Source organism: Bactrocera neohumeralis, chromosome 2 (genome assembly GCF_024586455.1).
Source record: "Bactrocera neohumeralis isolate Rockhampton chromosome 2, APGP_CSIRO_Bneo_wtdbg2-racon-allhic-juicebox.fasta_v2, whole genome shotgun sequence".
Taxonomy (NCBI): domain Eukaryota; kingdom Metazoa; phylum Arthropoda; class Insecta; order Diptera; family Tephritidae; genus Bactrocera; species Bactrocera neohumeralis.
The window spans coordinates 5,903,557-5,926,561 of NC_065919.1; the positions used below are offsets into that span (position 1 = coordinate 5,903,557).

The window sequence follows — 23,005 nt, forward strand, 5'->3', positions numbered from 1 at the left end:
CTGCCAGTTAGTGGTTGTAGATAGTCCCAAACCTCGAGAACGTCTTGAAATCGACAAATCGCGGCCTTCAACAAACACTTGGCTGAACGGCAGCAATATTTTCATTACTTCGAGCGGTTCTTTGTCTTATTAGTACTTGATCATTATGTAAAGAAAATTTTGGCTCGAAATTTTCAACAATTCGACGAATAGTGGGCACAGTTGGATCATGAAATGGCAAAAGTGCACGAAAAGTTGCAATTGGAGAACGATTATTTTAATGATAAAATTGAGTAATTAGTAAACGTTGTTCTTGCAAATATCTTTCCATCATGAAATTGTAAACATTGATGAATACAATGAAAAAATTAAAGATAATGACATATAACAAATGGCCGAAATGACACTTAGAAATCCTATCATGCCTATGGCAAAACCGGTATATGCACAAAATATATAAAAGCTACTCTGCATACTAGTGCTAATTGCAATTGTTAAATTTTAAAATTAATAGGATATTAATTATTGAAAAACTGCCTTTATTCACAATGGTGTATAAATAACGAAAATTGAATCATATTAATATTTTTTTCACCAGCGAAGTGCTTACGCATACATTTAAATACATGTACCGTAAGGCTGTGTAATTTTTGTTGCATTTTCGCGCATAAAGACGCGCCCCACTGATTTCATAATCCATCCGTTCATATAATTAATTTGCAAATTTTCAACCAAATTCCAGCGAAGTGGAATGGCAGCACTACGTATACATTTGTTTCATATTAAACATTTTACATAATGAAAATATTTAATGCGCTTACTAAGCATGCCAAAATCCCGGTTGGTTGTGCGTGTGGTGGCCGTGGTTGTGGCATTAGTTCCAACATTAGTGTACCATTAAAATTTAAAATATTTAATTAAAATCAAAAAGATCACCAAAAGGTTATGTGTGAAGTCGACCGTTACACATAATACCACACAAGCGCACACTCACAGCACCGAAACACTGCCACTGTTGAGGGTTTTTGTTAACATGAAAAATTGCTATCTAAGCGGTGGTTGGCAAAGCTGTGGCGGTATACATGCAAATGTTACGAAACTGTTGCATACAATTTTCGAACTTAATGCAAAATTGTTAAATATAATTAAACGAATATTTATATGTAATCCTGCAGGAAAATCGAAATAGCTGGCAAGGTAAATATAAACGCAATAGTTGTGCAGCTTCCCACATTAGCGTTACGTATACGCCGTGGCACGCTTATGCTGATTAGCACTTACTGAGATAACACAACGAAAATAACCGACTTTTGGGCAACTAAATGCGATTGTATAAACATTTTATTAAACCAACTCACATTCTAACAAAATACACTATCGCTACTGACATATTCTGTATAAACTCGTATTAATTTGAGTGCTAATACCTCTGAATGATTGTGTCTTAGTTATAAAATTAATTAAATGTAAACCGTGTTGCCGATTTTAGGTACCAGCCAAATTTGGTTGACAACAAGCAAACTGCAGCCAAATCACAACAGTAGTGAAAATAAGTGAAGTGGGTGAGAAGTAAAAAAAAACATGTAGGAGATATCAAACCGATTTAATTATATTACTTCCATGAAAGCTCTGTAGGCTAAACTCTACTAAATTCTTAATTGAAGGTTTACAAAAAAAATATTGCGAAGTTTGTGAAAAAAATTATCTTTAATTAGTAATGGTAATCTCCATATGTAAATAGAGTTCATTAAAAATATACATTCACCATCACAAAAAGTGTCACTTAGCTATAAGCTATAAGCACAGATACAGCAATATTTCATTTAGTGTGATAATCATTGCTCCAACATCGTTTAAATTTCACACAACTTTATCTTTCACACGTTCGACGCTTCCTGAATGTGCACTTCGTAGATTAGTTGCTGTTATTGCTTATTTATATTTGCTTATAACTGTAAAGCAACTAAAGTTCAATATAAATTGTACTTTGATATTTTGCTTTACGCATTTCCGTTATTCTTTGCATTTATTAAACAAACAACAAATGCCAAGCATATATAGGGATTATGACGAAGATGGCAGAGGTTAGCAGCCGACAGACAAGTGAATGTTGGCGCTATCTTCAATCAAACCAGCAAAAAGCTGAGGAAATAAATAAACACGGATCTCTTACTATAAATAAATAATAAACAACATGTTAAAAGGCGCAGTTTGACATTCTCCAGCAGATATTTCTACAAAATATTTTCCAACATAAATACATATCTGAGAATGCTATTTTAACTTTACAGCTTTTTAATATTATATAATTGGTGTAAATACTAAATAGAGAAAAGAAATACTGCTTTGTACAAAAATTAGTAAGACTTTTAAATTTAAATTTCACGTGAAAACCCATTCTTCGAAAATATCTTTTTCTTGGTGGGTATGACTGCCAATGATATCTGCGCGAAATTTCACAACAAAATAATCATTAGTGTTTAGTATACGCTCGGCTTTCTGAAGTACAAAAAGTGCGTTCGGCGAGTTTTACGATGAGTGAAATTAATCAAAAAAGAAGTTTGTGTGTTGAATCAGAATTCTGGTGCTGAAACGTACAGAAGGCTTTGGGTGAAATTTGTTTTCACGAGAAGGTGTTTTTATTGCTACAAATTATTCAAAAGAGGATCGAGGACGCGTTGACGACGAACCGCGTTCAGAACGGCCATCAACATCAACCATTATCAAACTGTCATTAAAATAAAGGAATTTGGTGCTTGAGAATCAATGATTAGCAGTCGGAAATCAGTGTGATCTGGATCTGGTGTCGCTGGGATATCGGAAGGATCACTGAAAACCGTTTTCAAATATCATTCGGGCTTAAGAAAAGTAAAAGCACGATTGATTCCAAAATCCCCCACCTTTTTCGAAAAACAATGTCGCGTTAACGTCTGAGAAACTATGTTTTCTATCTACTGGGATGTCATCCAACGTATTATTAGTGGCATTGAGTCTTAGATCCATGCTTACGACCCGAAAACTGATGCTCAATCGGCCGAATATCGTAGCAAAGGTGAGCCGAAGACGAAAAAAACATCTCAAAGCAGGCCAAAAATCAAGGTTATGTTACTCTGAATTCTCTCCTACCGGCCAAACTGTCAACAAGTAATCCTATTTGAGTGCTTTGTTTGTGGGCCGCAAGCTGCTTTGATTATTCGCGAGTTCTTCGCCATGTGACTTCTGGCTCTTCAGAGAAATCGTTTTGAGTCAATTGAAGACATTTTGTTTAATTTTTGTTTTAGTTATAGAATCCCAATATATAGTCAATGTTGTAGAAGAAGAAAAGAAGTATGGAAATCTATGCGCTCCAAAAATTCTAGCATATTTACCCTATAAATACATATTATCACGTAATACCAATATTTTATTATACTTATATAACAAACACTGACTGTGGAAGTTTTTTTATTTGTTTATTGATTTTGTGACCAAATAGTTGAGCTTGGCTGTTGACGACTCATACTGATGTTAGGATAGTGATTTTTACAAAGTTTTATATATACATATATTTACGTGCAAAATATGTCATTATGTGTAACGTTTGATTCCGCGTCAGTGTTTTCCAGCTGCCTATGCAAAAATACTGCTTACACTTTCTCATAAAGGCATGTATTACTCATCCGCCGTAGCACCTATGATTCGCAGTGGCGCACAAAATGGAATACTAAACTAATGACATAATTTATTTAGCTCACTCAAAGCTATTCTATCAAATATCTTTAAATTGCTATAAACATATACATACAGGATAAATCCACTCTATACTTACAATACAATTCAATGGTGATATTGGTGGAGACATATTTCTTGTGAAAGTTACTCGCTTGACACGTGAACACAGCATGTTGGTGTATGCGTGACAAATTCTTCACCAACAATCTGCTCTTGATGGTGCCATCTGCTGTGAAATCCACAACACTATTCTGAATGTGGCCATTCCAGAGCCAAGTCACCGTGGGCGGTGGTGAGCCTGCAAGTTAAAAATGAAAAATAAAATACATAAATTAAGCATAAATGTGAGAAATTCTTCTTCAAATAAAATAATGTTATATTATATATATTTATTATTGTTAAGGCAGTAGTATCTTGTATGTAATGTGTTGCTGCAATAAATATATTTCACATATCTGTCTCACTAAATACCATTTATACCAAACTATTAAAGCAACATATCTCACATTTTTGCTCATGACACAAATTATATAAAAGTGATTTATGCTACCGGTTGTCTACAAACGGGCACATCAAGATTATTTATGTTTATTTGTAATGTTCTTGTTGTTTTAGGTCAATTAAGTTTGACTCCATTAGCAGTGATAAACCATTTGGAAAGTAATAGTTTGTTGTGTAGACTGTTTTCTAAGCGCTTTCGTGCAAATAGTGAGAATTGGTTTATATGTAGATTAGTGTTTAGCTATTTAATTTTTAAAGGATTAAAAAATATTAAAGAACTCTTTCAAGGAATGAACTGACGTAACTGGAAATTTAAGAAAATTCTAGAAATAAAAATTTAAGCTAAGCTTTCTTTGGTCATTATGAGCTAGACACATGAAAATGTTAAAACTCCAAGAGAATCTTTACAATTACTTTTTGTGAAGTATTTTAAATAATGACAATAACAAGAAAAAGCGTTAACATGGGTTTACCAACAGCTATAACAACCTTAACAAATTTTAGTTATCCAATCTGAATAATTCTTCATGGATTATTGAAGCCAAATTTTGTGAATATATTTTTTCCATACAAGCGCTTTATTCCGAACGTGCAGTTTATATGGCAGCTATTGCTATAGCGGTCTGATATCGGCTATAAACGCAGCATTTATTTTTGGAAATAAATTTAAGATGTTTCTCATACGTCATGGTTCACCAATTAACCAAAGATAATAAATTCAGAACATTATACTATATCTAAATAAAATCGTTTTTCTTAAGAGAAGCTGTCGTTTCTCTAAAACACACTTTCAACATTAAGATTTCTTGCAGCCGTTTGTCTTCGCAAACCCTTCTTCACAGTGTCAACTAGTTACTACCGTACGAAAAGCAGCTCAATATGTCAAAAATATTAGAAGTGCCAAATTTGCACCAGCTATCTACTCTGCGTTCGGTATTTACTCCTTTTTCCGCTGCGAAAGTATGTTTTTGCAAATTTTCGTCCGGCCGCCGTGTCTGCCAGAAATGTGCACGTCCATTAAGGAAATTGCATTTTATTTATATTTTGGAACTTGGAGTAATCGCTTTACAAAGTGCAATCAAAAAATATACAAATGACAAAATGGAGCAAAAACTGAACGCTTGGCGAGAAAATGAGTACAACGTAGGGACAAATGAGCTTCATACGACAGATCTGCGCAATGAAGTGGCGGAGGATTCGGCATAAAAGTTTTGTGTACAAAAACTGTACTGTAAACATGCGCACACATACCAGCAAAGGCAAGTTGAATTTCTATACTCGTTAAGGAATAAGAATTTATGTCATATTACAAGCAACATACCATACCTACCTATGTAGGTTTGTATTTGCGATGAGTTTTTCGTTGGCAGACAATTTGCTGCAGCGGCCAAGTAGCCTCTTTAGAGGAAATATTTTGTGAAAAAACGTGAAAAAGGCAGACAAACTAAGTAGAATCAGAAAGCCAATTTTGTGTCGAGTGAAAAAATGGTCTATAACATAAAGCACAAACAATAACAGCAACAACAATTTGACTGCCAAACAGTAAGAGCTGGCTATAACAATAAGCCGAAATGGCGGGGTTGTGTTGATGGACCCAAATAAAACACACCTACCAGCAACAAGAAGCCTTGCAGGCAGTTACGCTTCAAGTAGGAAGTGCGAAGCTAACGGTTAGTACTGGATGGAACCAGGAAAGAAAGCAAACGAAGTTGGTAAATACATTTGCAGCCAAACGGCAGACCTTGGCAACCTTTAAGCACAACGAACTTTGACTTGCTTGTCGAAGCGCTGCCTGACCGCTCTTCATGGGATCGGGACGCCAACGACAAATTGCCATAATATGCGGCTTAAGCGCTTGCCGAAAAGTCGCCAAAATTACGAGTGCAGTATATGTAAAGAGTGGCATAAAATGAAATCGTAAAGCCATTGGTTCATATGCGTATGAATGAAGATTGCATCAATGGTTGAACGAAATGTCAATAATTCGTAGTTCTGTCATTGTCTGTTCCACAGTCAGTTGAAATTTCGCTTCTGAAAGACAAATGATAAGGTTTGAAGCATACCAAGAAGCCAACCGAAAGCTAAAAATAACAGCGAATCGGTGAAGTTTTGTTGATTGTAAAACTGGATAGTTAGATGCTGCCGTAGTTTGGCACACAGCTTATATTTAACAAATTAGAATTTCAGAAAAAAATTTAAACTGGTAGGCTTGTGGATACCGATTTTATTTAGACAAAATCTCAATACTTTAAAATTCAATATCCCTGACTTTATTTATCCTAGTAGCCGTTCGCAGTAACTAGAACTGACGTATGGAATGACTTGGCGCATTTTACGTCAACATCTTAAATTGTAAGCGTAGCAAATACATCTTGTGCGAGAACTGAAGCCACTCGAATTTCCCAAGCAACATCGCTTCGTCATATGGGCTCTTTAAATGTCCCAAGAAGATCCGACGTTTTTGAAGAAAATTTTATTCAGCGCAGATGCCAATTTCTAGCTCAATGGGTATGTAAAAAGCAAAGTTTCCGCATTTGGGATGAAGAGCAACCTGAAGATTTCAAGAGCTACCATTTCATACAGAAAACGGTTAGGGGACGTGTGTGTGCCGGTATGTTCGTAAGAACGCAACTGTCAACGGCGACCGTTATCGCGCATTGATAACCGACTATTTTTGCCTAAAATTGAAGCTCGTGATTTCGGCGATATTTGATTTTAAAAAGACGGCGGAGTTTCACATATATCGCATAAATCAATGGATTTGTTGAGAGAAAACTTCGGCGAGCAGATAATTTCACGACTTGGACTGGTCGATTGGCCACCAAGATCAAGTGATATCACACTGTTAGGCTTTCTTATGTGGGGATATGTAAAGTCTAAGGTCTATGCGGAAAATCCTGCTTCAATTCAGGCCTTGGAGCAAAAAATATTTTCATCAAAATATTGTCTTTAGATCTACAATAAATAAAAACTGCTTAAAAAAATAATTTCGGTTAAGTTTTTGAGCCTGAAAATGAAATTGTGCTATAGCTAGATAATTCTTTGAGTTTAGTTTTTGCAAGTAATTTCTAAAATTCGCTTGCCCGAATTAATTAAAAAGTTGATTAAACCTGAGAATATAAAACGATTTCTTAAATTTTCTTTACGGAATCACTCCTTTAATATTTGATTGCTTATCGCCTTACAGAATCCATAACGCTTCAGGTAAGATGACCCGAAATCCCAACTATTTTGGAAATCAAATATTGCTAAAAATTTCTAAAATGGTCGAGTCGTCACTCCCACAATTTGCATAGCGATAACAGTAAAACTATTTATCTGTAAATTAACCCAAGTGGCCAATTGCTATTCTATGATGACTGTATCCAAACATATAAATACATATATGTGCACTTATGTATTTGCTTACACGAGCGTGCATTTTATTGCCAAATTGCATGTCACCAAAAATACAATTTAGAAACACACCATAACGCACCGACTTGCCTGAGGGGCTGTTGACGCTACTAGCTGGACGCTTTCAAGCAACTCGGTGCAATAATTTTACACTCCTTCAACACCACCAAGCACATTTGTTTCGCAATCTACACACCGCCAACAAATGCAGCGCAACTTGCCGCAAGCATTACCGTTGAAACTGTTATGGTTTTCGGTTTTATGTGGCACCCTGTGCGTTTAATAAGCACATGTGTGTGGCTGCGTGCATGTTGCTTTTATCGCACGCTTTCTTGGTTATTACCAAAGTTGTTGTTATTTTTACAGTTTTAGCTTTTGTTGCACAATTGCGCAAACTATTTGTTTCGCCTGCTCCACTGGCCTACTTCGGCCGTCTGTACATACATATGTATATACCTTTGTGTTTGCGAAGTCGGCATAGGGTCGGGTGTCTTCTTCTGTGTTGACGGCATACTTTTAGGCGCATATTGGCGTTAACTTGATTGCTGCCAGTAGTAACACAAAATGCAGCTTTTTGAGTGTGTGTGTCTGTGTGTGCATGTGTGCGTGAAACACTCTTGTGAGTAGAGTGCAGCAAGCTATTGGCTGTGATGAAGCGAAGGTGCGTGGCAGCGTCGTTTTACAAAAGCTTCGTTAGCCTACTTTTACCTAGGCATTGAAATTTGAAGACTTCTAATCACAGCGAATCAGAATTGGTGCGAAATGTCTTGTTGTGTAGCGAACAACAAAAGGAATTCTGCACGTGAAAACAACGAATCAGCGATTTTAAAGATTGCAGAAGAAGCTTCGTAGACAGCGTTACATATTTTGCGAGTCATTACTAATATTATTATTATTATTATTATTCATAAATAACCGTAATTATTGCAAAAATTATTAAAGTCTACGCATTTTTCGTAAACTATACAAACTTATAACTGCAACTTGTCTATTTTCATATTATTTGCTTATTAAAATAAATGCTTTATGAAAGCAGTAAGCAGCTGAGTACTTAATAAAATCATTACTACTCCACAACTTAATGTGCCTGAGCTAATATAATGTATACAGAACTTATATATTCACATATATATTTAATGATCAACCATATATGCGTTATTCACAAATAAACACAATTCTTCGCATATTCATAATAATCGTAAAGGCATATTATTTATTATGCACATGCATATTAATTCAGTTTAAGTGGCCTTTTTAAGTGCCACTAACATTTTTATAGGAAATGTCTTTATTGCGAGCTTTAGCGCACACATATAGCGTACACAAGCCAGCTCGCAGAAGTAAATGAACTTTCATGTTATAAATTATATATATAATATATTACTTGGTATTACGCTCTTCGAAATACAGGGGTTTCCAATAAGAGTGATAGGATTTATTTAAGCAAAAATACGCTATATGTCAAGGAAATTCAAATGCTATTAATTTAGTTTGAAGTACAATCGACATAATTAAGAACTGAATGTAAAAACATCATTTAAATGGCCCCACGTCTTCTTTTGCAGAAATAAATTCAATGAACTCAAGCTTCGTGTACTTTTATCAATAAATCAAGTCGTGTGTCAGGAATATTGTCGTCTAAAACATAAAGAGAGTCTGGTTTATTGCCTCAGATCAATGACTACAAATAAGCCCACAACAAATAATCTAATGTTGTTAAATCACAACTTCTTGAAGGCCATTGAAGGTCCCAATTTCTTGAAATAATCGAATTTCCAAACTTTTTTCGCAATAAGGCGGTTATTGCACGTGCTGTGTGGCACGTATTCCCGTCTTGTTGCAACTAGATGCTGTCAAGATTAATTTCTTTCAAATACGGCCATAAAAGTTGGTTAACTTCAATGTGCAGGTATACCTGTATACCGCTCTCCATTGACAGTCACGGTGTCACCAACTTCATTTCGAAATAAATGCGGACCGATGATTCCAACAGACCAAAAATCACACCGACATGACAATTTAGGTGATTGTAATGGTTGTTCATGAAAAATTTGTGGATTTTCTTTGCACCAGCGTCGACAATTTTGTTTATTTACCGCATCACTTAGCCGAAAGTGAGCCTTATACAAGTAGAAGAAGATTATTTACTTAAAAAAATTCTTATCGTTTTCAAGGCAAATCAGCAAATTCACGAAGTTCTAGGTGGACCCGTGGTTTCAGTTATTGCGTGAGAGCAATTTTATACAGATGCAAGCCCAAATCCTTTCTCAAAATCCGCCAGAGAAAACCCCTTATTTCATACCGCTAGCATACTATAACACTTTTCATATACCAACATAACTACATTTATTTCAACACGCAAGAATAACTGAAAATTAACTAAGTTTAATTACTTTCGTCGTTTTATGCGATAACTAACTAAATTTCATGGAAAGAACGTGTAAACGGGTTATTAGCTACCGCATGAACGCTTATATGCTACTATGCATAACTGTATTTCGACAGTATCGTCGAGCGTATATGTATTCACATATTCCACATGTATATGAAAATGATAGCCTTGAAGGAAATTTCTTAATATTTGAAAATATTATAAACGCTGAAGTGGTCTGCCATCGTTGCTTATGAATCAATTATCTAACTAGTTACTATCTAAGACTTAATCTAGTGCTGCAAATTGTCAGCAGCATGAAGTTTTGAAGTTGTCGGTTTTTTGCTTTCTTCAATCGCTTTACTGTAGCATTTCCTTGTACATCTGCCGTTTATTTGTCATGGCGTATGAGCAACATTAATTTATTTTGTAATATTAAATGCCAGGTGCGCAAACACATAAATCATACTCTACGCCAGGGCAAAAAATAATTAAATTGTTTTTTAAAAATTACATTTGTATATGGCATTGGTAATAGTATTATCAAATATCTCTTTAGTTTCATATATTGTGCCTAAAAATCGGAATTACTGCAAGACTTCATTGTAAGAGGGTTAAAACTCTCGAGCGCTGAAATAAATCGAAATTGACCATTTTACAATATGATGTTATATTTTAGGTACGTTACTTGTAGCTAAGTAGCTATTTCCTAATATTATTACCAACGTCATATAAGTTAAAAATTAAATAACTTTTTCCTCCATGGCGTATGAGTAACTTTTATGTTTTTGTTTTATGCTGTTGCTACAATTTCTAAAACACATCAAATATATCGCCAGAATTTCTTGTTGGGTTCTTCAAGACATTTGCAAAATTTGCCACAACAACTGTGCTACATTTGATTTATGTCAACGTTGACATGTTAGACTATTCATTGGCGCTTATGTTTCCGTTCGCCGGCAGTATTTGTACAACTGAAACTGACAATGCCACGTCAGAAGTAACATTTTGGTAAAGCACTTGAAGTTTGTTTGTTGCTGCAGTAGCTAAACTAGTCACTTACACCAGTTTTTATATTAGTACAGTGAATATATTTCTAAGATAGGTGTTTACTTTAATTACATTTTTTTTAATGTTCTTATATTTCATAATTTTCTATTTGCTACTGTATTGCTTTTTCAATGTTTTTTTTTTAATATTTTATTCATGCAATATTATATTTTCTGAAATTGATTGCCGAAGCAAAAACATAAACTCTAAAGAAGAAATTTTGACCGGAATTGGGCAAAAATAAATAAGAGAAAAGAAAATTTGGAGTTCTGGGAGCGCAGCCAAGGTAATATTTTTTTGTCGAACGGTTCAAATAGTATTTTTTTGACAATTTCGAGATACTTTGTGAATTGAATTTTCGGTTCCTTAAATATGGCACTGCTATTTATAAGCGTTGCCAGGTCGGACCATTGTAGAATTCGGCGTTTGCTTCATCTTTCAACTTTCAAAACTTTTCTAAGCAAATTTACTAATATGAAATGTGGATCTCCCTCTATATTGAATATGGGTAATGTCTCACCAACACTTAAATATACATATATAAAATGCATTTGCATTAAAGTTCTTCACTCGAGTGCACATTTGTAGGTGTGCGCCTTTAAAAACATTGGGACGATCTGATTTTGCGATAGCTAAGCGAATTTATTGCTAAGTGGTTCATGTTGATTGCCGTCAAAACCGCAGACTGCTTAGCCATGCTGCTTTAAAACGGCAACTTAATTTTATTTCACACATATAACAAGAAAAAAGCATTTAAATTCGAAGCGTAAAATACATATACATGTAACTCTGAACATTTGCAAAAATTCACAATTCTGCTATAAAGTTTTTGATAAATTTTTATACTGTCGCAATCCATTAGTTTGCTTAGCTTGTGAGAACCACAAATACTTCTATTTATTATATTTGCGACTTCCACAAATTTATTTAATATTTTCTGCGAATTCATAGCTCTATTATAGTAGTGTTTCTACGAAAATTGCGTGAGAAGTTTGCGATTTTAATAAGCCATTCTTGAAGCTTAAGTAAGAACTCTCCTAAAGACATATGTTTAAGCTTTTGTTGGTGTACATAATACACCTCATAAATAGCGAATAATTTGGTGAATTTCTAGCGCCACAATGTACCTGTATCGCTACAATAACAAAAGTTCGAAGTGCAATATATTCGTAAAGTTGAGCGAGAAAAGAAAAATGACAAATTCGTGGAAATTTTTGCCTGCAGTATTTTGAAAGGGTTTACTGTGTAACTTACCGCCGTACACCACACATGTCAGATCCAGTTGACCGCCTTCCTCATACGGACCGGCACGTGTATCCGACCTGCCATCCGAATTACTCACAATCGCCGGCTGCTGCGGTGGCACTGAAATGGAAATCAAACAATAACTTATGAACTTATGAATTATTAATTAAAACAACGTGTGAAAGTGTTAAAGAAATTAAGCAAAAATGATAACAAAAAACAGCTTTGAAAAAGGTGTGATTAATTTGCTTTTGTGTTATATTTTTTTCAACTACCATTTATTTAGTTTTATTTTATAATAACTAATTAAGGGCTTGAGAACTTTTGGTTGATATTTAATGGTTAAATTTTTTTAATATAAGAAAAATTGGAAACAGTAAAGTATTTGCAAATGATAAATAAATTCGAAATAAAATGTTTAAATTTTAATATATTTTGCATTAAATTTCATTTTTACCTTTCTCACCTATGTATTATTTATCAAGCGAAACTTACCGACTACTTCCAAGTTAACATTACTATTTCTAGTTTGCGAGAGCTTGAAGTCCACTCTGCAACGAAAATTCCCTGCATCTTTTTCCTGAAAAAAGAAAGAAAAAAAATTTAGAAAATGTTGAACTCTTCATAGTAAGTATAAATAAAAATAGTAAAAATTTAATTTTACAAAAAAATGTTTTCTTGATCTAAGTGGTTTATCTGCTTGAAACTATCGACAACAATTAAGCTATGTTCACCATTATCTTCGATGAGAGCATACTTCAAAGATTACAGTTGACAATACTAATTATGTACTCGGCATAGATTGGCTAATTTGATGAGTAAATATATCTATAAATGCACGTTTTTAAAAAAGAAGTTAAGGTATTAATTACTGTGGATCTCAAAGTTTTTTTGTGACTTTAGTAGTCCAAGACAGGAAAAACGTTAACGTCCTTTCCACCTAAGCAACGCTATTACAAAAATTTCTCAGAACACCTTTGATCGGTCAGATTGCACCTTTGCCTTGGACAATAACTCAGGCCAAATTTTATAAAAACACGTTCGAGCATTCGATTCCGATCGTTCAGTTTGTATGGTAGCTGTTTGATATGCACATATATCTGATCTGAACAATGCTTTTGGAAATTTTTTCTTTGCTCTGAACAAAAACTCATACCAAAATTTTTGAAGATATCTCGACAAATGAAAAATTTTTCCATACAAGTACTTGATTTCATTAGTTTAGTTTGTTTGTGTTCAGCTTCTTGGTGAGAAAATGACGTATGCATAATTTCAGATCGGAACAGATCAAGCAAACAGACAGACAAACATTCAGGCGAACATGGTTTCATCGGCACAGCTCGTCATGCAAACTTAATACGCCCTGCTCATGGTATAAAAATATATTTTGGGTAGTACATTTAAGTTGTTGACAGATTTTTATTACATAGTTAATATTTTGGAAGGGAGTCCCAAAATGAAAGCAAGATTTAAATTTGCCGACATTTCAATTAAATTATATAAATGCAAAAATAATTTGCACATACCTTCAGAGGATTTATTATCAATTCAGCTGGCTCCTTATGTGTGCGAAAGACAGCGCGATCTTCTAGCACGTCCTCATCCCGCCAATGGGATGGCGTGCCCGCATGCGCACCGCGTGTATCATAGCTGTAAGAAGAAAATTTATGAAAATATATTAAAAAATCTTATAATACTTGTATTTTGACGCTGATGGTTCAACAGTAAGTGATAGACTTGTCGCAGTGAATATTTGAAGAATTCAAAGGTTAGTGATCTGGAAGTTTTTAAAGTCTTATTTGATCTTTTCGAAAATCCGAAATTGTCAAAGTAATCAATGGCCAGCCACCTTGCCCCAATACATTGGTTTCCCTTGCTTCTTCACTTTTCGGAGCACTTCATTTTTCACTTAACACTTTTACTGTTAATGAATTAAAATTATCCACAGCGATTTACCTGCCTTACTAGTAACTACGTATGTGGTTTAAAAACACAAAATAAAGTAAAATAATATTGTATATGTTAAGAGTGAAGTAAAAATTAATTTACTCACCTATAAATTGGAAGATTATTCTTATACCAAACGACCAGTAAAACTTTATCGTCCGGCAAACTGGAACCGACATCACACTTAATTTGCGCTGAAGTGTTGACCAGCACACGGAGGATCTCGCCATCTGCAAATGAAGAGAGGAAAGCGGGAAGTGGAAGTTAATATTCGCATACAAATATGTATATTTTTGAAGGTAATGAAAGCGTTTGATATATTTTTTGCACATATTGCGATAAGAGTATGCACAACAAGTACTCATGAATATATAACTACCTTAAGTGTTCAAAAATTTCGAACCTTTAAATAAGGTTGCTCTTCATTTTAATAAACTTCAGCTAAATTACAATACGTAAACAAAAATGCAAAATAAAGTAGAGCAAAGTTAAAGTCATAAATGCATGTACACGAACGGGCAGTTGTCGATAAATTGATATGCCGAGACAGGTTGTACACATAGGTCAAGGGGTAAGCTATGTAAGCACACAAGCGCCAATCGCGTAGATTTTATAAAATACGAAATTCTGGCCAATTTTGGATCAAAATTATGTATGCATCCAATAATAAATTTTATTGTTTTATATGCTTCAATATACTCTTACATATATATTTTGAGGACATAGACATATTGACAAGCCCTTTTAGAAGTTGAAATCAGCTTTTATTTGCCTTTAAGCGTATAATATTCGTAGTCAACACAGATGAAAATCGATAGCTGTACGCATTTTGCTCTTTTTTACAGAGAAAAAATATGCTTGAAGAATAGTTATCGAATTGACTGCCTAAATTAACCACTGTCATGGAAATTTACAAATATGTATTGGATAAGATTAACATCGACAAGTTTTATAGTTGTGAGTTTTTTGCTTCATAAAACGTTTGAAGAAATTTACCATAAAAATGCAGTTTTTCGGTTTTATTGACTCAAATAAGGACATTGAATCAAATCGTTATAACGTCAGTCTAATTAAAACCAAATGAACACATATATCTTAAACTGGTTATGTAACTAACTTATCGGTTAATTTTAAGTGTTTGAAAAATAGAAAAAAGTGACTGAAATCGCAATAATAAACGAAGCGATGTTATCAAACCAATATTCTATGAACCTGACCTTGAGGATTGAGCCATAGTAAGTGAGCAGGCCCTGTATACTTCTGTACTAAAAATAAATCAACTAACTGATAAGCAAATCCATTAAGGTCAATCAAATCGTTGCTAATGTCGTGAGCAGTGAGCAAAACTGTGCTCAAATCACTGAGCAGCAGAGTTCTTCATATTTTTTGATTGGTGCAAAACCACTAACACTAGCGAGATCTCTTTTCTTTTTTCTGCATCAATGGATCTTCTGGATCAGATGTAATATACCATACTTTTCAAATTGACATAACAAATGTATAGGCAACAAAAGAACAGAAAATTTTACAACTATTACACAACATTACAATTATAAAACTCGATCTTCCTTTCTTCTCACTGTAATAAGAGCAAATAATTCTTAAATCAGATAAAAGTAAATTAAAACTGAAATTAAACTGAACTATATTCCCTTCCAGTGTCTCCCAGCCTATTATATTCTTGTACTCAGCCAATGAAATAATATATTTTAAGTATTACTATTACTAGAGCAAGTTTGATAGTTATGCAAAAGAATTGAGTGGATGTGTGACTGACCTTATGCTTCAATATACTATAATGGACCAAAGCAGCAAATGCATTTGAATACCTTATTTCTAGAATGCAAGGGAAATTCTCTATATTAAGAAAACTCTTCTGAAAAAATTGCTCACTCACCTTTATTGATGCACTCACATATTAGCTTACCCCTTCGGCCTGTATTTAGTATCTGTTAATTCCATTAATTATTTCTATTAAAAGCAAATTTTCCCTAACTTTATTTTTCGCCTCCACAGTTTTCTCCGAGATTATTTTTACGCTACTAATATGCTTAAGGCACTCGTCTCCCCAACGCCCGCTAGCCAGCTGCACCGCCGCTACTTCTAGCTGCTTGCCTGCTGTCATTCAATTAAGCCAGCAAGATAGGCAGTCAAGCAAGCAATTTTCGAGCTGGCATTCAAGTGGCATAATGTCAGTGGCGTCGCCGCCGCATCAACGCTAATGCACGATGAAGACAAACGGGGCAGAGGGAAAACCAAATTTAACTATGCGTATAATAAATACGAGTGGGCAACATCAAATTGCCGCATGAAGGAGTAAGGAGAAATAATCATCCAGCATAAAAAGTGAGTGGAATAGAGAATAACACGAATATAATTAATTAGCTCTAACTGTCAAAATGAGCAAATAAATGGCTTGACAGAGAACGTAAAAGCAAAAAACCAAACAGAAAACAAAGTAAAAAAATAAGAAAAAATTGCTGTGAGAATAGACGTCAATTACTAGACGACGCCGACGGCAGCCTTGACGCTTGCCATCACCCACTAACCCCCAAGACCGCTCTTACTCCTCACTCCCGTCCCTGTTTTGTTTGCTTTGAGTCGTTGAGTAGTTAAGCAGCGCATTTAATACCGAGTCAAGACAGACATTTTACCCCGCTGTTGCCAACACCCACATTCACACGCTCTTTCACCTCGCCTGCTCAGTATACGTGCACGGCCGAATAAACTCAATTATTATATTAGACAGCTAAGCAGAATGTTGAAGCGCTTAAGCGCGCCTCACGATAGGCTATATTTTGTTGAATGCGCGCGAAATTGCCGTGGCCGTGAAGTGGTGGGCGCGTCACTCGCTTTCTCGCCGCTTTCAGTCAGCACGTTATTGGGCATTTAAAAGGGTCGAGTGTGTGCTTCGCAGGTGATTGGTATTAATTTGCCTGACATTTACTTAATTTTTGAAAACTTTTATGAAATGCTAAAAGTTTTGTGTACTTACTACTCAACTTGTTTGAAAATATTTTGGTTAAACGCGCCATTTTATTAATATGTATGTCTGGACGTTTGTAAAAGTTTTGCTCGCACTAGATGCGCGACAAAATTTAAGATGAAGAAAATAAATTGGTTAAAAGCGTATTTAGGTGAAAGCTGTGTTATGTTTAAATTTATTTTTAAGAGAAGTTATAAAGAAATTTATGACTATTTTATTGCTGTTGATATAAAGGCTTCTGAGGTATTTGAGAAAATGTTTTTGAAATTAATAACAACAAATTAAAAACTACCTAGACAGCGACAGTGAAGTGCTTGATTAATGTCAACTGTTTATAGAGTTAGTCAATTCTGCCCAGCTGCAAATACAATAGAAAAGAGCATAACTAACGAAAGTTGGCATCATATTCGTTATCTGATTCACCTACTCGAACCCACATCGGATTTTATATGAAAGGACTTCCTCTTCTTTATATGAAAGGACTTGCTTCGGCTAAGAGCTCTGACCTGAGACTTAATTCTGGTACCACGGGGAGCAGGAGCCCTCGGAGTTTACTCCAACCTGCTCTTGCGGACTGGCCCCTCGGGGAGTATCGTGGTGGTTGTGGTTAAAACCCTAATGCGGGAAGAACTGACTTTGTCGGTTGAATGTGGAGTTGCATTGCAACCGGGTGCCGGACCCAAAGCACGGCAGAAGATTTAGATGGGCCTCGAACCCGACCAAGATGGTTAGTGTGTCCATTCCACACTGCCAATTGGTACTGAAAATGCTTAGCATTCTCAGGGCGCTGATCAACTTTATTTTCGCTAAAAGTAGGTTGAAGAAGTCACACGAAAAAGGGTCGCCTTGTCTGAAATCTCGTTTGGTATCGAACGGCTCGGAGAGGTCCTTCCTGATTCTGACGAAGCTTTTAGTATTGCTCAACGTCAGTTAACACTGCCGTATTAGTTTCGCGGAGATACCTAATTCAGACATCGCTGCATAAAGGCAGCTCTTTTTCATGCTGTCGAAAGCAGCTTTGAAATCGACGAAGAGGTGGTGTGTGCCGATTCTCCTTTCACGGGTCATTTCCGAAATTTGACGCATGGTGAATATCTAGTCGATTGTTGATTTGCCAGGTCTAAAGCCACACTGATAAAGTCCAATCAGTTTGTTGACAGTGGGCTTTTATCTTTCACACAATACGCTCGATAGAACCTTATACGCGATGTTGAGGAAGCTTATCCCACGGTAGTTGGCGCAGATTGTGGGGTCTCCGTCTTTTGGAAAGCTTCTTATTTGAGGAGATATCTTCATGAAATTTTGCATAGATTATGGTTCAGGAATTTGCGAACAAATTTATCATAACTTCGGTACAACCGAGTCAACTTTTTTATTTTCTAATATTTTTATCCTTAATTTCTTTTGCTTGTTTAATTTCATGTGACTGTTTACTAGTTTTTCCTACAGGGTACAACCAGTCAGCACAAAAACCCGTTTATATATAAAAATAGAGAACGCAAAATCATTACGGTTATATGGCTATATATTTCTACAGCTTTGTGCCAATGTTGCAACTGGCAGTTATGCTGTTTGCTTCTGGCACTACTCTGCTTCCCCAACTTGCCAAGCACCACTGCCACAGCACAGCTATTTGGATAAGCTATAACACAGATTTGCTGAAGCGCGCAAACCGAAATTCTGCCAACATTTTGCGAGCTGTTGTTATTTGCCTATAAATGTGTGCGCATGCAAAGAGGCTGCATAGGTGAGCTGCATTTCGTAAACAACATCCTTTATTCACAGAACCCTATGCCACACTGCACTTGCCGCACTTGCCGCCTTACAGTAAGCTGCTATTGTTTCTGGTGGCAATAAAGCGCAGAATCTATTTATCGTCAGCCAAAGTGTTGCGCTGCAAAGGTGCAATGCTTGCAAAGCTAAAACCAAAGCTCACTGTATCAACCATGCACACAAGGTGCAACAACAAGCACAGCTATTATTGTTTTGTTGCACGTTTCATCCATTCATTTTACTACTGCAATCGCTAATGTCAATGCCAGAGTGTTGCGCCGCAATTGATGTTGTATTGTCTTCCCCATGCTCTACTTTGCTCACACACATGCAGCACATACACAGGCACAAACATACCTGCCTGCGGTACCATGAGTATGTGCGGCTACGTATACACAGTGCTGATTGCCCCATTCCTCGCCATCATAAATCAGCGTTAAGTGCACAGGAAGCTTAGCTCAATTTTAATGAAAAAAATCACTTTGCTTGGCATTAAGTTGTGATTCTAAATTGATTTCGTAATTAATCTGCTTGCTTGCTGTTGGACAGGTGTGATTATTGTGTGAGCAACAGTGTCTGTATTCGTTTAAAAGCTAATAGCGCCATTTCGAAAGAGTTCGGGCCATCAAATGGTTCCATAAATAGCAGCCAAAGCAGTGGTAAGAATATTACTCAGAAGCAGGAGCTGAGGACTGTAGTCGACACAAGTCTTATGAATGCACTCAACTGGCCAATTTGTAAGGATGCTGCCGTGCAAAGATAACTAATAGTTGTTGTGCTTAAGGAAATTCAATAAATGAAAACATGCAGCATTTACTGAGGTTCAAGGAATTTTTAAATCACAAAAGAGAGTTATTGAATGTGAGCATGACGCCATTGTCTATTGATGTTAAAAATGCCAGAGCTTTTCGCATTTAAATTACTGCTGGAAGCGAGATGAATATTCTCTTTAGATCGAATTAGCAGATATATACTAGCTAAACCTCATTGATTCTGAGTCAAATTTCAATACAGGCCTTCATGTGAGCCGCCACTATAGAAGCGATAACAAAAGCAGTCATTTATTCTGGTAGCATTTTACATCTATTTTTCGCCTGACAATTGAAAAGTCACAGCCGTACCAATTTTTCGCAAAATTCGTTTGTTTTTTTATTCAACATCGTTCCCTTCAAGGGTGATACACTGATTATGGCGACCCTCCAACTTTTCGATACCGGTTTTGCAGTACGATTTCTCTTTTGCTTCAAAATAGCTCACAGTTTCGACGAACATCTCTTCATGCGACGAAAATTGCTTCCCAGCGAACATTCTTTTGAGATCCGAGAACCGAAAGTAGTCGCTGTGGGACAGATTTGGAGAATACGGTCGATGCTGAAGCGATTCGAAGCCCAATTCAAAGATTTTTGCCATATTTTACTCTGACTTAGTATGACACGTTGTACTTTCTTGGTGAAACAGTTCTTTATTTTTCTTCAAAAGCAGCCGTTTTTTTGTCAAATGGTCCGATAAAGCTATGGAATATGGAATATGAAATATGGATGGAATAGTTGCTGTTGGTAGTCATTTATTTTTCAAAGTAATAAGTCAAAAAATTCCATGCGCATCCCATAATACAGCCGCCATAACCTTGCCAGCCGACTGTTGCGCTTCTTCAATCTTCGAAGCGGCTTCATTGTGTATAGTTGACTCGGTTGATTGTCGATTGGACTTCAAAGTGAAATGATGGAGCCATGTTTCATCCATTGTCACATATCGATGCAAAAATCGGATTTATTTCGCTTGAGTATTTCCAAACACCGCCCCGAATCATCAACTCGCCGTTGTTTTTGGTCAAAAGTGAGCTTTGCGCAGAGCTTTCTCATATCCAAATATTCGTGAATGATATGGTGTACACGTTCAGTTGATACGTTTAGAATATCTGCTATTTCCACCAACGTCACTTTCCGGTCATCCAAAATTATTTTGTGGACTTTTTTAATATTTTCGTCGGTGACAACCTCTTTCGGGCATCCACCGCGTTCACTGTTTTCGGTGCTCTTTTCACCACGTCTAAACTTAGCACATTAATCCTTGACGGTTGATTTTGCAGGGGCAGTGTCCGGAAACTCATCATCAAGCCAAGTTTTATAACAATAATAATAATAAGCAGCGGTTCTGTCAAGTACTTTAGGTCATAAATATGTATTCAGTAGAATACTCGCAAGTTTCGAATGTGGAAGAGATATCGAAATTTATCACTAGATATTAAATAGTGTACTGCTGTGGCAACAATATCGCAAAATCACATAAAATGGCAACGACAAAAAATCGTGGTTTTCTAAAATTTAAAAATTTGTTTGCAATATTTTGTAAAGTACTGCATTGTTTTTAGATTTTCGATACTTTCATTTTTATCAAAAATCTTTTAAGAACAAAAAAATATTTCCTAAAGATATCCCTTTAGGTTAAAGTCAAAATTCTTGAAACTAATATGCGACAAATAACAGCAAAATCAAGGCGTTACCAAAAAACTGTATGCGGTTAACTGTATTTTTGGAAATGTATGTGTGTACATACATGTACATATTTTCATTCATTTATTTTGGCTTACGAAAGTTTCAAGGTTTGCGGTCTGTTTGAAAATTAATTTTCCTGAAACGCCTAGAAGTATGCAACGGCCAACTAACTAACAGCTCATAGGACTCTAGAGTCATCCCATAGTTGCTAATAGATACAAGTATATCACATAGTTAACTTTAGTACACACAAACACCAATACATATGTATAGACACAGTAAGGAGCACATAGAAGTGAAACAAAGCCCTTAGTGCATTACAGTAGGTGAGAAAATTGAAATTAATGTTGAAGTAAATGCGTTGTAATTATATTTTTAATGTTCAACAAAGAACGTGACATGAGAGTAAACATCGGCAAATAAGAGCAGAGATGAAGCAACGTAAATGGCAGAGAATGTGGCATTAAAAAGAAACTCCTACAAAGAGTTGACAATTAAAAACCGACATGACAATAGCAGAAAAACTTGCAGCTACAACGAAACTTACATGCATAGATGTATACATATGTATGTGGCTTGTACGTGCGCAGAGCACAGGGGAGTTGAACTATATGCTACATACACGTATTTATATGTATATGTGTATGTAAGTGTTACACGGAGTCTTCCGGTGGCCATAGGTGTGCTGCTGCGCCGGTTCGGTTACAACATATTGCCATAGCACATATCAATGTGTGTGTAAGTGCGGAAGTGTGGCTTTGTATACAACAGTATATCTCAGCTTTTTCACTTGACACGCTGTTACCGTCTTCGCCTCCCGCTGCTGCCTCTCGGGTTTTGTTGTTCGCTGGCGGTTTATGTGCGCTTGTTTGCTTCTGTGTATGTGTGAGTGTTTATGTGCATTGCAAAGTTGTGGTAATTAGATTAATTAGCCAGATGTTGAATGCTTGTCGTTTACGTACGCTTTGTTGTGCTCTTATAACCATATACCCCATATACATATATGCCCAAAACAAAACAAAACCTCTTGACATTTATATTATTACGCGGAGGTGTGTGTGTACGTGTGTAGTAGTGGTAATAAAACTGTAAATGAAATGTAATTGAATTAGTTTTGCTGGTTTTGCATTAAATTTACCATGACATTTTATCAAATGTTTGTACATATACGCTCGTACATGTGCATGTAGGCGGTTAGAATTTTTTGCCACCTCCCAGTTGCTTTTGGAAATTTGCCACAAAGCTTCTACTACAGCCATAACCGTTATGTGAGTGATAAATTTCACAAAGTTGCTGTGATAAAGTTTAGATCAATTTATGAATTTATGCTTCCGGGACACATATTTTGAATTTAATTTAGTTATGGTAAAAAATAGACGCAGATTTAATTAAAGTTAATTAATATGCACATTTTAGTGCGTGACGCAGCGACCCACAAATACACGCCAATCCGCATTTTTAGCGATTTTCGTGCTTGCAACGGCAATACATAACATAACAGTATTATATTAAATGTCTTTTAACTAATACGGGCATGTTAAGTTTTACACA

General features: G+C 35.7%; 1 protein-coding gene across 4 annotated transcripts in view; it reads right to left on the reverse strand.

Annotated features, from left to right (window-relative positions):
- Window positions 1-23,005, reverse strand: part of LOC126768049 (uncharacterized) — a 252,387-nt gene that overhangs the window by 48,157 nt on the left and 181,225 nt on the right. For all 4 annotated transcript variants that reach the window (XM_050485929.1, XM_050485928.1, XM_050485925.1 and 1 more), the window contains 5 exons: window positions 14,307-14,430; window positions 13,780-13,903; window positions 12,749-12,833; window positions 12,263-12,373; window positions 3,788-3,988 (listed from right to left, as the gene is read on the reverse strand). In XM_050485929.1, the coding sequence (XP_050341886.1) occupies window positions 3,788-3,988; window positions 12,263-12,373; window positions 12,749-12,833; window positions 13,780-13,903; window positions 14,307-14,430 (645 nt within the window). The remainder of the gene's footprint in view (window positions 1-3,787; window positions 3,989-12,262; window positions 12,374-12,748; window positions 12,834-13,779; window positions 13,904-14,306; window positions 14,431-23,005) is intronic.